At 36.7% G+C, this 13,630-nt stretch overlaps 1 protein-coding gene across 8 annotated transcripts in view; it reads left to right on the top strand.

The window, feature by feature from the left end:
* The window catches only part of TFDP2 (transcription factor Dp-2), a 173,859-nt gene that overhangs the window by 30,150 nt on the left and 130,079 nt on the right, over window positions 1-13,630 (top strand). For all 8 annotated transcript variants that reach the window (XM_020971002.2, XM_020971003.2, XM_078147530.1 and 5 more), the window contains exon 2: window positions 4,145-4,238. In XM_020971002.2, coding sequence (XP_020826661.1) covers window positions 4,224-4,238 — 15 coding nt within the window. In that variant the 5' untranslated portion in view covers window positions 4,145-4,223. The remainder of the gene's footprint in view (window positions 1-4,144; window positions 4,239-13,630) is intronic.

Consider the following 13,630-nt stretch of genomic DNA (forward strand, 5'->3'; position numbering starts at 1 on the left):
ATTCTTTGGTAGCTTGATTGCTATGACACTGACCAAATAAATTGATTTTATAATATTATTATTTTTATTATATTGGCTCATCCTGCCCATAAGCAATTAATATTTCTCTAGCTATTTAGATCTGTCTTTATTTGTGTGAACTGTTTTGAAATTATGTTCGTATAGTTCCCATATGTGTCTTGACCGATAGACTTCCAAGTATTTTATACTGTCTGTAGTTATTTTAAATGGGATTTCTCTTTCCATCTCTTCTTTCTGGGGTTTTGTTGGCAATATACAGAAATGTGGGTGATATATGTGGGCTTATTAATATCCTGTAACTTTGCCAGAGTTAATTTTTTTCAATTAGTTTTTTAGTTGACTCTAGGGTTTTCTAAATTATATCATCTGCAAAAAGTGTTAGTTTTGTTTACACTTTGCCTATGCTTATTTTAATTTTTTTTCTTGTCTTCATGCTATAGTTAGCATTTCCATTACAATATTCAGTAATAATGGTGTTAATGAACGTCCTTGCTTCTCCCCTCATCTTATTGGAAAAGCTTCTAGGTTATCCCCATTACAGTTAATGCTTGTTTTTAGTTTTGGATAAATAGTACTTATCATTTTAAGGAAAGTTCTGTTTATTCTTGTGCTTTCTAGTGCTTCAAAAAAAACAGGAATGGGTGTTATATTTTGTCAAAAGATTTTTCTGCATCTATTTAAATAAGATTTTTGTTAATTTTGTTATTAAATAGTCAGTTATACTTATAATTTTCCTAATATTGAACCAGCCTTGCATTCTTAGTCTAATTATAGCCTGGTTGTGTGGATAATCTTGGTGATTATATTGCTATAATCTTCTTGCTAATATTTTATTTAAAAAATTTTATATCAATATTCATTAAGGAAATCGATCTATAGTTTTCTTTTCTCTCTTGACTCTTCTTGGTTTAGGTATCAAGGCCATATTTTTGTCAAAGGTGTTAGGTAGGATCCCTTCTTTACCTATTTTTCCCCCCATAGTTTATGTAGTATTGGAATTGTTTTTTAAATATTTGATGAATCCATTTGATCCTAGGTTTTTTTTTTCATTTGAGAGTTCATTTATAGCTTGTTCATTTTCTTTTTCCAAGATAGAATTTTTAAAATATTCTATTTCCTCTTCTTTTAATCTGGACAACTTATATTTTTGTAAATATTCCTCCACTTCATTTAGATTGTCAATTTTATTGGCATATAGTTGGGTGAAATTGCTTGTAACAATTGCTTTTATTTCTTCATTGGTTGTGAATTCATCTTTTTTTATTTTTTAATACTGGTAATTTGGTTTTCATCTTTTTCAATCAAATTAGTTAATGACTTATCCATTTTCTTTTCTTTTTTTTACTTATTCTTTTTATTAATTTATTTTTAGTTTTCAACAATCACTTCCATAAGCTTTTGAGTTTTAAGTTTTCTCTTCTCCCTTCCCACCTCCCTCCCCAAGACGGCATGCAATAGACATTCTTATTAAACATATTTTCCTATTAGTCACAAGAATTAGAACCAATAGGAGGAGCCACAAGAAAGAAAAAACAAAACAGAAGGAAAAAAAAAAGCAAATAGTATGCTTTCAAACCCCATAGTTCATTCTCTGGATGTGGTTAGTGTTTTCCATCATGAGACTTTTGGAGATGTCTTAGATCCTTGCATGGCTTAAAATAGTTGTTATTTCTGTTCTACAGATGAAGAAAGCAAGCTCAGAAACGTTATTACTTGAGCATTAGAATTGAAGTCCCCTGACTACAAATCCAGTGCTCGGTTGACAGCAACACAGTACCTCATCTTCTGAGATAGGAAGAATGGATAATGTCACTGGAAGTTTTGAGGAATAGAGAAGGGAAGTTAAAGGAAGCCTCATTCTCAATAAAATATAATGCTCAGTTCTCTGCCACAATGTAGAGTTTGAGTGGTGGGGTGGAGCTTCACCTGGGGGCTTGAGGAAGAGGAAGTTTGGAACACTCTGTGGGGAATGGTAGAGGGACTTCATTCCGTCTGAATGAAAGTAGGTTTATGTTACAGGTATACATTTCTTATTTTCTTATGAATGATTTCTTAATTTGATTTTTGAGCAGAGAAGGAGTTGAGAAATCAGGAAAGGGGAGTTATGGAATCCTTTTTAGGTAGTGAATTATTTAAAATGGAAGACCCTGGATGAAAGGGCCAGGAACCAGTGTGAGAACAAGTAGAGCCCAAAAGTGGGTTGATACAGACTGAGAGAATGAGAAGGCATTAATGAATTGCAGTTCATTAAGGTATTGTCAGGGGGAGGGTAGAAGGAAGGTTGTGTTTAGAGACAGAATTTTCTGAAGTTAGGAATCTTAGAAATAATGTGTTGTGTGAGAATATTCTTTATAAAGAAGTTATGATTGGGTTTTTTTAAACATCTTTAAAACACTTTTAATATAGGGAAACTTGGATGCTTTTTTGTTTTTCTTTTTTATAGGAACTGTGGTCAGATAGAATCATAGTAATTCAACTTTACTTTTAGGGAAAAAGAAAAATGATTAGAGAGGATAAGTAAGAAAATTCTTGTCTATTAGAAGGTCTGTTTTTGTTTTTTGAGACATTCAAGTAAAATACTAGTTCCTCACTGTATTGATTCTTAAACTTGCTTTTAGCTTACTCGAGATGTTAGGAGATTTTTGTTGTTGTTTTCAAATAGACTTCTAATCAAGTCAAAATAACTGCTGAGTTTCACAAAGCTAAATTTAGTGTAACTTACATTTATTTGTGTAATATTTTAATGACTTCAAGGTACTTTCATATATTATTACATTTGATACTCATGACAATTCTGTTGATCATAATACAAGTGTGAGCCTCATTTTATAGGTAAAATGGCAACAGAGTAATAAAAAGAGCCATGGGCTGATAGTAATGTAATTGGGATTCTAGTGCCAAGTTAATACAGTGAATTTGGGCAAGTCACAGCCTTTCTGGACCTCTCTTCTCTTTTCTTTGAAACATATGAGTTGAACTAGATGATCTTTCCAATTCTGAAGTTCTATAGTAAGCCTAAATTGCCTAAGAATAGTATTTTTAGAAAATTCTAGATTTTTAAATGATGCCTTAAAAATATACAATCTAGGGACAGCTAGGTGGCACAGTGAATAGAGCTCTGGCCTTGGAGTCAGGAGGACTCAGCCTCAGACATTTAACATGTATTAGCAGTGTGACCCTGGGCAAGGCACTTAACCCCAATCACCTCAACAAAAAGCAAAGATATAGATATAGATGTGTGTGTGTATATACATACATACACACACACACAATCTAATTTAAATTTACTTACCTGTGTAGGCAAGATTATTTTAAAGAATTAGCAGGATATCACATTTGATACTTTTATTACTTATGAATTACTTTATTAATAAATTTGTTCCAAAAATCCAGAGTTTTAGTGTTAATATTAAAAACACTAGCAGCTATACTGTTTGGTCCTAACTCCCAGGAATATTGAATTCTGGGATAGATATTATTCATATTTGCTATTGTGGTCATTGCAAATATACAGTAGAGTTATTATAGCATGTATTAGCTTTATTTAGGATTTTGTGGGTTTTTTTAAAGAAATAGATGTTTGGAACATTTGAATCTCAGAATGGGGAAACCCAAAATTGGGGAATAGTTTATGATATCTTTGGATATTTTATATGATCCACTTTCTTAAGCATAAAAACATAACAAGATAAAAATATTTTATGAGAAAGTGAAACCATACGATATTTTTTTCTCCAAGCCTATCTTAGTTTCAGATACAAATAGAAATTCCATTTCAGCCTACCTTTTAAGGAATTATAGTTTTTTTCTGATGTCTATCTAGTTTATGTTAGATGAATTTCATTATAAAGAGCCATGTCACCATTGAGTGAGAATCAAAAATACACTAGACTTTTAAAAAGAAAGAGAGGTTCTAATAGTTCTGTATCCTTTAAAAGTATTCTCATCCACTTCACATTAATTTAGATGGACATAGGTACATACAAGAAAAAGGGATAGGTCCAACTAGATTAACCAAAACACACCTTATTTTTCTTATTCTTTCTAGCTTCATTTGGACAGGGAAAAGTGTTTCAAGAATATTCTCAAGACCTTATATTTCTGCCTCTTTTTTATTTAACAGGATGTTTCTTTTGAAGTATTTTTGAAGATGAAGAGTTTTTTTATGCTTTTAGAGAAACTAAAAAAGACTCCAGTCTGACATGACGACAGAAAATGTAAGTGTTAAACAATTTCTTTGAGGGTTATGTTGCCCCCCCCCCCCGGCAGCTGACTTCTGGTAAACTTCTGTTAAGTTTGTCACTTGCAGACAGATGCAGATTGCTGATGCCAGATAGAAAGACCTTTTACTGGGCTTTAAGGTGCTAGTTCTTGCTATTCCTGGAGAATTCCTTTTGCATCAGTTGAATTCATCAATTTCACTGGAGCACTTGCTAAAAAAAAATAATTTCTTGGTTCTGTTTTCTCTTAATGAAGAATATGTCTGGACTGTATCAGAAGGGCACTGATTATCTTTCTTCAAAAAAGCAGTGCCATCCTCTGCCTTCCAGAAGACTCTTTTCCCCTTCTCTTCATCTCAGAACCTCTGGATATCATCTGCTACTCTCTTCCCTTTTCCTCCAGTCTGTAATAATGACGTAGGCTTTCTCTGCCCAGTAAAATCCCCTTTGACATGTGCCCTTGATCCTGTCCCTTTCCTCCTTCTCCCAGTAGATTACCACCCTTTTACCCACCACTAATCTTCAGTGTTTCCCTGTCTACTGGTTTTTTCCTTAATTTATTCAAACATGGTATTGCATCCTCTCAATTTATTATCCTATATTTCTCCTCCCTTTCTCAACCAAACTCCTTGAAAAAGTTGTTTGTACTTGGTGCCTTTACTTCCTTTTTCTCATTTACTACTCAGCCTTTTGCAGTTTGACTTTGAACTTCATCACTCAGCTGAAACTGCTGTCTCTGAAGTTACTAAAGATATTTGATACATCTGATAATTTTTCCTAAGTTCCATCTGCACCTAGCTGCTGCATTTGACACATATCGATCACCCTCTCCTCCTTCTCTTCTCTGTGGATTTTTATGCCACTATTCTCTCCTAGTTCTTCTTTTCCCTGTCTTAAATGTTCCTTCTCAGTCTCCTTTGATAGCTCATCATCCTTAACTCATCCCCTTATTATGGGGTATTCCTGGGCCCTCTTCTCTTTGCTCCTTATATTTTTACTCTCTTGATGACCTAAACAGCTTCCTGAGGTTTAATTATCATATTTATGCAGATAGCTCTCAGATCTATCTCCCATGAGCTTCAGTCCTACATCAAAAACTGCCTTTCCAACTGAGATGACCCAGAGATACCTCAAAACTCATAATGTCCAAAATAGGTTTTATTATCTTTTCCCCAAAACCCACCCTTCTTCCAAACCTATTTATTTCTTTTGAAAGCAGTAGCATTTTAATTTAGAATCCTTCTAAATTCATGACATTTGTGTTACTCTCAACTCCTCATTCTCCCTGTATGAACTCACACTATCTACTGAAGCAGTTGCTTCATTCATTCTTTCAGTCAACCAACAAGCATTTATTGAGTGCCTACTATGTTAGAGGCCGTGTGCTAGGCTCTTGGGATACAAGCACAAAGAGTGAGGCAGGAATTCAAAAGGAATTTACATTCTAATGGGAGAAACAAGTATATATAGAAAAATATACAACATAAATATAAGTGAATATATATACATATATAGATAGGTATACACACGTACATAAATAAGTATCTAAGTACAAGATAGGGAGCAAGCATACTATTAGTAGGGAGGATCAGAAAAAGCTAAATACAGAATATGGTGCCTGACCTGCATCTTCAAGGCAGGGAGGGATTCTGTGAAGCAGAAATAAGGAGAAAGTGCTTACCAGGTCAGCCAGTGCAAAGGTGCAGAGGTAGGAGATGGATTATCTTGAGTGAAGAACAGAGTGTTGGGGGGTGGAGGTAGGTCTAATATTCACTGATGCTGTAAAGATAGGTTTTGGCCTGGTTATGAAGAGCTATAGAAAATCAGACAGAAATAGAAACTATTTTAGTGGCAATCAAAAATTTCATGGTAAAATTTTATGAGTAGGGGACTAGCTTGGTCAGATCTGGACATAAAGAAAATTACTTTGGCAGCTGTGTTTAGGATAGATTAGAGCGAGGAAAGACTTGAACCAGGGAGACCAAGTAAGAGGCTGTTACTATAATCCAGGCAAGAGATGATAAAGCCTGAACTGATGTGGTATCTGTTTGAGCAAAGCATGGAATAGATGTTGTGGAGGTAGAAAAGACAACATTTGGCGACATTTTGGATATGTAGCATAAGGCAGAATGATGAGGTTTTGAACCTGGGGGAACTGGAAGTTTGGAATAGGGGAAGGTTTGGGGACAAAGAGTTCATTTTTGAATATCTTGAGTTTGGGAGGTCTGTGGGTCATCCAGCAGGAAATGTCCAAAAGTCAGTTGGTGATAGAGAACCAGAGCTCAGAGGAGTAACTCTGGCTATCTATGTCTGTCTGGGAGTCACCTGCGAAGTTAAAGCCACTGGAGGGGATTGGATCACTGAGAGAGAAGAGAACCAAGCACAGGGTAAGTGACAAGGCTGATGAGCAAAGGAGACAGAGATGCATTATCATACAAGCAGAAAGAAAACTAAGAGGGAGCTGTGTCTAGAAAAACTCAAAAGAGAAGAGAGCATGCGGGAAGAGAGGGTGAATAATGCTCCTTTTCTTTCTCAAGCAGTTTATTGTTTGGCTTGTCACATTTTTCTCCATCTCCCATCCCCTGCCATCAGATTAGGTCAGAGGTATCAAACTTGCCAGGAATGCAGACCCCAAAAAATCCCCAGTGGGGTCCAAACTAGATTAAAATGTGATTGGAAAAGTTTAACAAAATAAATAAAAATACAGTATGATGTAGATAATGTTTGTTTGTGGTTTTCTAAGTCAATATGCCACCTACAGGAATCTCTTTCTGTTTGAAGATTGATACCACTCGATTAGGAGACATCAGTAGTTACACAGATGCTGCGTCAAGCTCTTTAACCTCCTTAAATTCCAGGCTAGTCCTTCATTCCATTTTAGCTGTACATAAGGATGATCACACTAGATCTCACCATTATCCACAAGTGTTCCACTTCCTTAATTAAAAGCTTAGGCATTTCCTTATCTGACCATAAAACCTTGTTATCATTGTATCAGTCAATCAGTAAACATTTATTAAGTGCCTACTATGTGCCAGGCACTGTGCTGAGCCCTTGGGGATACAAAAAGAGGCAAAAGTCAGCCCGTATTCTCAAGGACCTTACAGTCTAATGGGGAGACAACAGGCAAACAAATATATCCAAAGCAAGTTATATACAGGATAAATAGGAAGTAATTAACAGAGGGGAAACACTGGAAGGGGTTAGGAAGACTTCCTGGAGAAGGTGAGATTTTAGTTGGGACTTAAAGGAAGTCAGGGAGGTCAGTAGTCAAGCTGAGGATGGAAAGCATTACAGGTATGGGGGACAGCCAGAGAAAATGCTCAGAGCTGAGAGATGGACTATCTTGCTTGTGGAACAGTCAGGAGGCCAGTGTCAGTGGATCAAAGAATATGTATTGGGATAGTAAGGTGAAAGAAAACTGAAAGAGGGGCGGGGGATCATGAAGGGCTTTCTATGCCAAACAGAGCATTTTGTGTTTGCTCCTGGAGGTAATAGGAAGCCACTGAAGTTTACTAAGTAGATTGGGGAGTGACATGATTTGACCTACATTTTAAGAAAATCACTTTAGTGGCTAAATGGAGGATGGCTTAGAGTGGAGAGAGTCTGGAGGCATGCAGACCCATCGACAGGTTAGTGTAGTAGTCTAGGCATGAGGTGATGAGGGCCTACATTAGAGGGATGAGTTAGAGGGGAGAAGGAGGCATATTTGAGTGATGATGCAAAGGTGAAATCAGCAAGCCTTTCCAACAGCTTGGATATGGAGAGGGGGTAGAAGAGTTAGTGAGGAATCTAGGGTTATTTCTAGGTTGCAAGCCTGGGACTGAAAGGATGTAATTACTCTCTATAGTAATGGGGAGGGTTTAGGGGGAAATATAATAAGTTCTGTTTTGAACATATTAAGTTTGGGATGTTTTAAAGGCAACTGGAGATGTGAGATTGGAGGTCAGTAGAGAGATTGGGAAAGGAAAGGTAGATTTAATAATCGTCAGCAAGAGATGGTAAATCCAGTGGAGCTGATGAGATCACCAGCTGAAGAAGTATAGAAGAAAAAAACCCTGAGGGACACACTTAAGGTTAAAGGATGTCATCTATAAGATGATCCAGCAGAGGAGAGAGAGGAGTGGTCATATAGGTAGGAGAAAAACCAGGAGAGAGTGGTGTCATGAAAACTTAGAGAAAAGAGAATATCAAGGAGGAGACAATGATATCAACAGTTCAAAGGCTGCAGAGAGGTCAAAGAGAATGAGGATTGAGAAAAGGCCAGTGAATTTGGTAACTGAGAGATCATTAGTAACTTTGGAGAGCAATTTGGATGGAATGATAAAATCAGGAGCCAGATTGTAAGGGACTAGGAAGAGAGTAAGAAAAGAGAAACTGGAAGTACCTGTTATAGATGGCTTTTTCAAGGAGTTTAGCTACTAAGGGAAGAAGAGATATTGGATGATGGAAGAATCAAGTGGAAGGAGTCAGTAGACAGAGAGAGAGTGGAAATAAGGGATAGAGCAGGGGTAACAGAGGGAACGATATGTTGGAAGAGATGGGATGGAGTGGGATCACTTGAATGGGTAGAGGGTTTAGCCTTGGCAAAGAGTAAGACCACTTCATCATGTGTAAAGAGAGTGAAGAGGGAGAAAGGGGTATAAGGCACCTGAGTGATAGGACGTGTGGAAGAGGAAAGAAAGCGTTCACAGCAAATGGCCTCAATTTTTTTCTGTAAAATATCAGACAAGATTCTTACCTGCGAGAACAGGGGGTAAGAGGAGCCATTGGAAGTTTGAGGAGGGCTGAAAAGGTTTGGAAGAGCTGTTGTAGAGAATGGGATAGTGAGTTGATAAAGGAGATATAGTAGGATTGCCTAGCAGTAGTGGTAGACCCAGTCAAAATGGTTGTGTGATTTTCTCCATCTTCATTCAGCAGCATATGTGTAAGAGTGAAAGAGATGAGAAGTAAGAGTCATCTAAGGCTGAGGCTTGGCTAGGAGTAATCAGTGATATGATAAGGGGACCACAGATTCAAGAGTAGAGGACAGTGTAGGGTTGAATGGTTCACCAAGGAGTCAAGATGGGGAGAAGAGGAGAGAAAGGCCAGGGGAGATGGCCTGGGAGAGAATCGAGGGGTCAAGGGATTGCAGGTCATAGTGTGGATTAACAGTAGGGTTATGTAAGGGAGGGAAGAGGTGAAAAACCAATAGTGTATGGTGGTCAGATAAGGGGATTTCTGAATTCTTGAACATGGAGGTGGTACATTTGTGGGTGATGGCAAAATCAAGAGTATGACCATCTTTGTGTACAGCTAAAGTGGTGTGCAGAATTAGATAATGGGAAGTGAGTAGGTTGAGGAATTGAGTGGTTAGGGTATTTGAGAGAAAATCACTGTCTGTTGAAATCCCCTGGTATGAGGGCAGGAATTGTGGAGGAGAGAAAAATTGTAAGCCAAATATCAAACTCATTGAGAAAGGAAAGGGAGTGACTTGGTTGTCTGTAGACAACGGCTACCAGGATTTTGATTGGATGGTAGATATGAATAGCATGAACCTCTATGCAAGAGAGGTTACTGAGTGATGGAGGAAGGAGGAGGACATTTTCTTTATTACTTCTTTCAGGCCATCCCCCTTGTTCTCATGTCCCTTTCTTCCTTCTCCAAATCTTAGTCCAGTTAGTTATCCATTTCAGCTCTACACCGTCACATCTGCACAGAAACTTTGTGTGTTACGGAGGGCTGGTATAATAATTATTCCCATTTTACTGATGAAAAAACTGAGACTCATAGCAGTTAAAAGTCACATAGCCAGCAAGAATCAGAGGTATGACTTGAAATTAGTTGTAATTCTATGTTTCATCATATTATGCTGTGATTATATGTATGTATATGAATACAATTAAACGTGTGTATATAGACATATGTATATATACACATATAAGTACATATACCTGTATTGTCATTTTAATTTAGGAAATATGTAGGAGATTTATATATATACACATATGAAATCTGTATATGTGCCAGGCACTGTGCTAAGAACTTTACAAATTTCTTTTGATCCTCAGAACAGCCTGGGGAGTTGGTGTTATTATTATCCTCATTTTTATAGTTGAGGAAACTGAGTCAGACAGAGTTAAGTGCCTTGCTAGGATCACACAGCTAGTTGGTATCTGAGGCCAGTTTTGAACCCAAGTCATTCTGACAACAGGCCCAGCAGTGCACCCAGCTGCATAGATTTTGACAGTGGTTTCACATTTAAGTAGAAATTGCTTGTGTACTTTGTTCCATACTACAAAAAAACATGGATTTCATTATTAGAATACTCTGTAGTATCACTGGTATAAGAATAATCTGGGTACATATGTTGACTAATGATTGTCTTTATTTCTTTTACGATATAATTCAGTGGTTATTTAATGATGCAGGTGTACAACTGAATTTTTTTCAGATTCCTGTTTTTTAACTCTGCAGAAGTCAGGCATTGAATAGAGCAGATGTTTAGATATAACAGTAACTATACAACTGTAAACTATCTGTTTTAAATCTGTGGTTTTAGTTGAGGTTTTACAGTTGATCGTTTTACATAAACAAAAGGTATAGGCTGATGTTTTCAGTTTAGAATATCATGATTTATTAAGTGTTCACTTTGTTTTGGGTCTATATTCAAGGGATCATCTTTGTCTTTATCTTTCCACTTTCACTCTAGAGGAATAGAGATGACATTTTCCTTTCCTTCTCAGCTTTCTTGTAAGAGTGAACATATAAATAGTAGGGGAGCTCAGACGATTTCTTTGGAGTTTTCTGTGTAACAAACTATTCAACATGTAAGGTGTGGTTGAGCCTCTGCATTATTGCATACAGAGTTCTAATAAGTTGCTTTCTATCTGGTTGTCTCTGTCCTGCCCGACAAGAAGTGATCATCTTAAATTCTAGAGGAAGTTTTTATTAGGATTAGAGGGTTATTTGAATAATGTGGGATATTTGAGTCTACACATATGGTACTAATTAAAAGAATGAATGGAAGGCTTTTTTGTAGAGATCTTGAATATGTATATTGCAAGCTTTAATCTTGATGAAGAAAAATAATTTAAAAGTGGTAGAGGAGTAATTAGATAAAGCACATACAACAAAACTCTGAAACTTCCATTCCTGTGGTCTTAGATCTCTAATTGGACGTTTCTGCCTCGGTTTCCTGCCAGTGCTATAAACTCAAAACTGAACTAATTCTATCTGCCTTCCAGAGCTGCCTCTCCTTCTGACTTTCCTGTTTTGTTGCTGTTGCCACCAGGCTCCTAGTCATCCAGAGTGTGTTTGAACTCTTCCCTTTCCTTTACCTTCTCATGTGGAATTAATTGCTAACTCTTGTTAATTCTACTCCTCTAATGCTATCACCAACAAATCCAGACCTTCATTATCTGTTGCCTAAGTAATGGCTTTTTAGCTGGTGTCCATGTATTTGTTCTCTTCCTCTAGTTTATTCCTCACCCAACTACCAGAATAATTTTCCTAAAGTTCAAGTTTGACTGTGGTGTTCTCCTGCATAAAAATCATCCGTGGCTTCCTGTTATCTGTAGGATAAAATACAAACTCCTCAGCCTGACAATTAATGACCTTCAGGGTTTGACTCTACTTCCCTTTCCAGCCTTATTTCACATTACTCCCCAGCACACACTCTTGTGAAATTAGACTGTTAACTATTCTCTGAACTCAGTATTCTTTCTCCCACATTAACGTAGTCACTCAAACCATCCAGGCCCATGCTTGGAATACATTCCTTCCTCAACCTTTCCTATCAGAATCCTTCTTTTTCTTCAGGGCTGAGCTGTGGTGCCACTTCCTCCTTTAAGCCTTCCTTGGTCTCTCCCAGATGAATGTATTCTCTCTTCCCTCAGATTTTCCTAGAACATTTTATTTGAATTGTTCCTTTGCCTCTGTCATACCCTAACTTTTATTATACTTACCTGAATATATGTCATATTCCCTTATATATGAAGTAAACTCTTTGAGGGCCAAGAAATGTCATTTTTCTTGTTTGTATGACTAGGAAAGTGCCTTTCCCTTTTGTTGTTAGGGGGGAGAGAGAGGAAGGAATAGACTTGTGATTCCATTGATGTAGAACACTCCCCTTGAGGAAACTGCATTACCAATGCAAAATCACAACTACTCTGAATCTCATATTCTTAGAAAGTTGCCGGGGTTACTGTGTGTGCCAGATGTAGGGCTTGAACCATGTCTTCCTGAGTCAGAGAGCAGTTCTTTTTCTACTATGCCATGTTGCCTGTTACCTGGCACACAGTTGGTGCTTTGTAAGTGTATGCTAAATTTAATTGTGTATAGAAAGAATTCTAGCCCTTTTAGTGTGACAATATCTTGAAATAACCTCAGTATTTACTAACCAAAAAAATCCCAGGATATATTAGAAGGATAAGGAGCATCAGTTGTGTCAATTAACACAAATGCTTTTAAAAATAATTTCACTATAATTTCTCCTATCTATGCAAATACAAATAGTTACAAGCAATACTATAATTTTACTTTGAAATTAAAATTTTTATCTTACCATTTCTAGCATGTGCAAATATACTTTCTCAGTTGACACAGCCTGGTCCTGCAAGGATCTCTTAAATTCTGATCCTTCTGTTGATAGATTAGTGTAGAAGTTTATTTTGCAGGATTCCAAATCTTGATATACAAGTGAGGAAAATGAAACTCAGAGATGGGGAAATAATTTACACAAAATAATACAACTATTTATTGATAGTTTCCCCTCCAGTATCCTTTTTTAATAGTATTTTTTCCAATTACATGTAAAGATAATTATTAGCATTCATTTTTACAAAATTTTGAATTCCAAATTTTTCTGCCTTTCCTCCCCTCTCCCTAAAACAGTAAGCAATTTGATAGAGGTTATATATGTGCAATCATGTGAAACATTTCTATATTAGTCATAGTTGTGAAAGAAGAAATAGACCAAAAGGAAAAAAATCACACACAAAAAAAGAAAATGAAAATAGTATACTTCAGTGTGCATTCGAAGTCCATCAGTTCTTTCTGTGGATGTGGATGACATTTTCTATCATGAGTTCTTTGTAAATGTCTTGGATCATTGTATTGCTGAGAAGAGCTCAGTCATTCATAGTTGATCATCACACAGTGTTGCTGGTTCTCTGTACAGTGTTTTCCTGGTACTGCTCATTTCACTTTGTATCAGTTGGTACATGTTGTCCCTCTAGGTTTTTCTGAAATCCTCATGCTCATCATTCTTACAGAACAATAACATTTCATTACATTCATATACCACAAATTGTTCAGCCATTCCCCAATTGATGGACATCTTCTCCATTTCCAGTATTTTGCCACCCCCCAAAAAGAGCTGCTATGAATATTTTTGTACATGTAAGTCC

Source organism: Phascolarctos cinereus, unplaced genomic scaffold, assembly GCF_003287225.1.
Source record: "Phascolarctos cinereus isolate Bilbo 61053 unplaced genomic scaffold, phaCin_HiC Scaffold_7;HRSCAF=346, whole genome shotgun sequence".
Taxonomy (NCBI): domain Eukaryota; kingdom Metazoa; phylum Chordata; class Mammalia; order Diprotodontia; family Phascolarctidae; genus Phascolarctos; species Phascolarctos cinereus.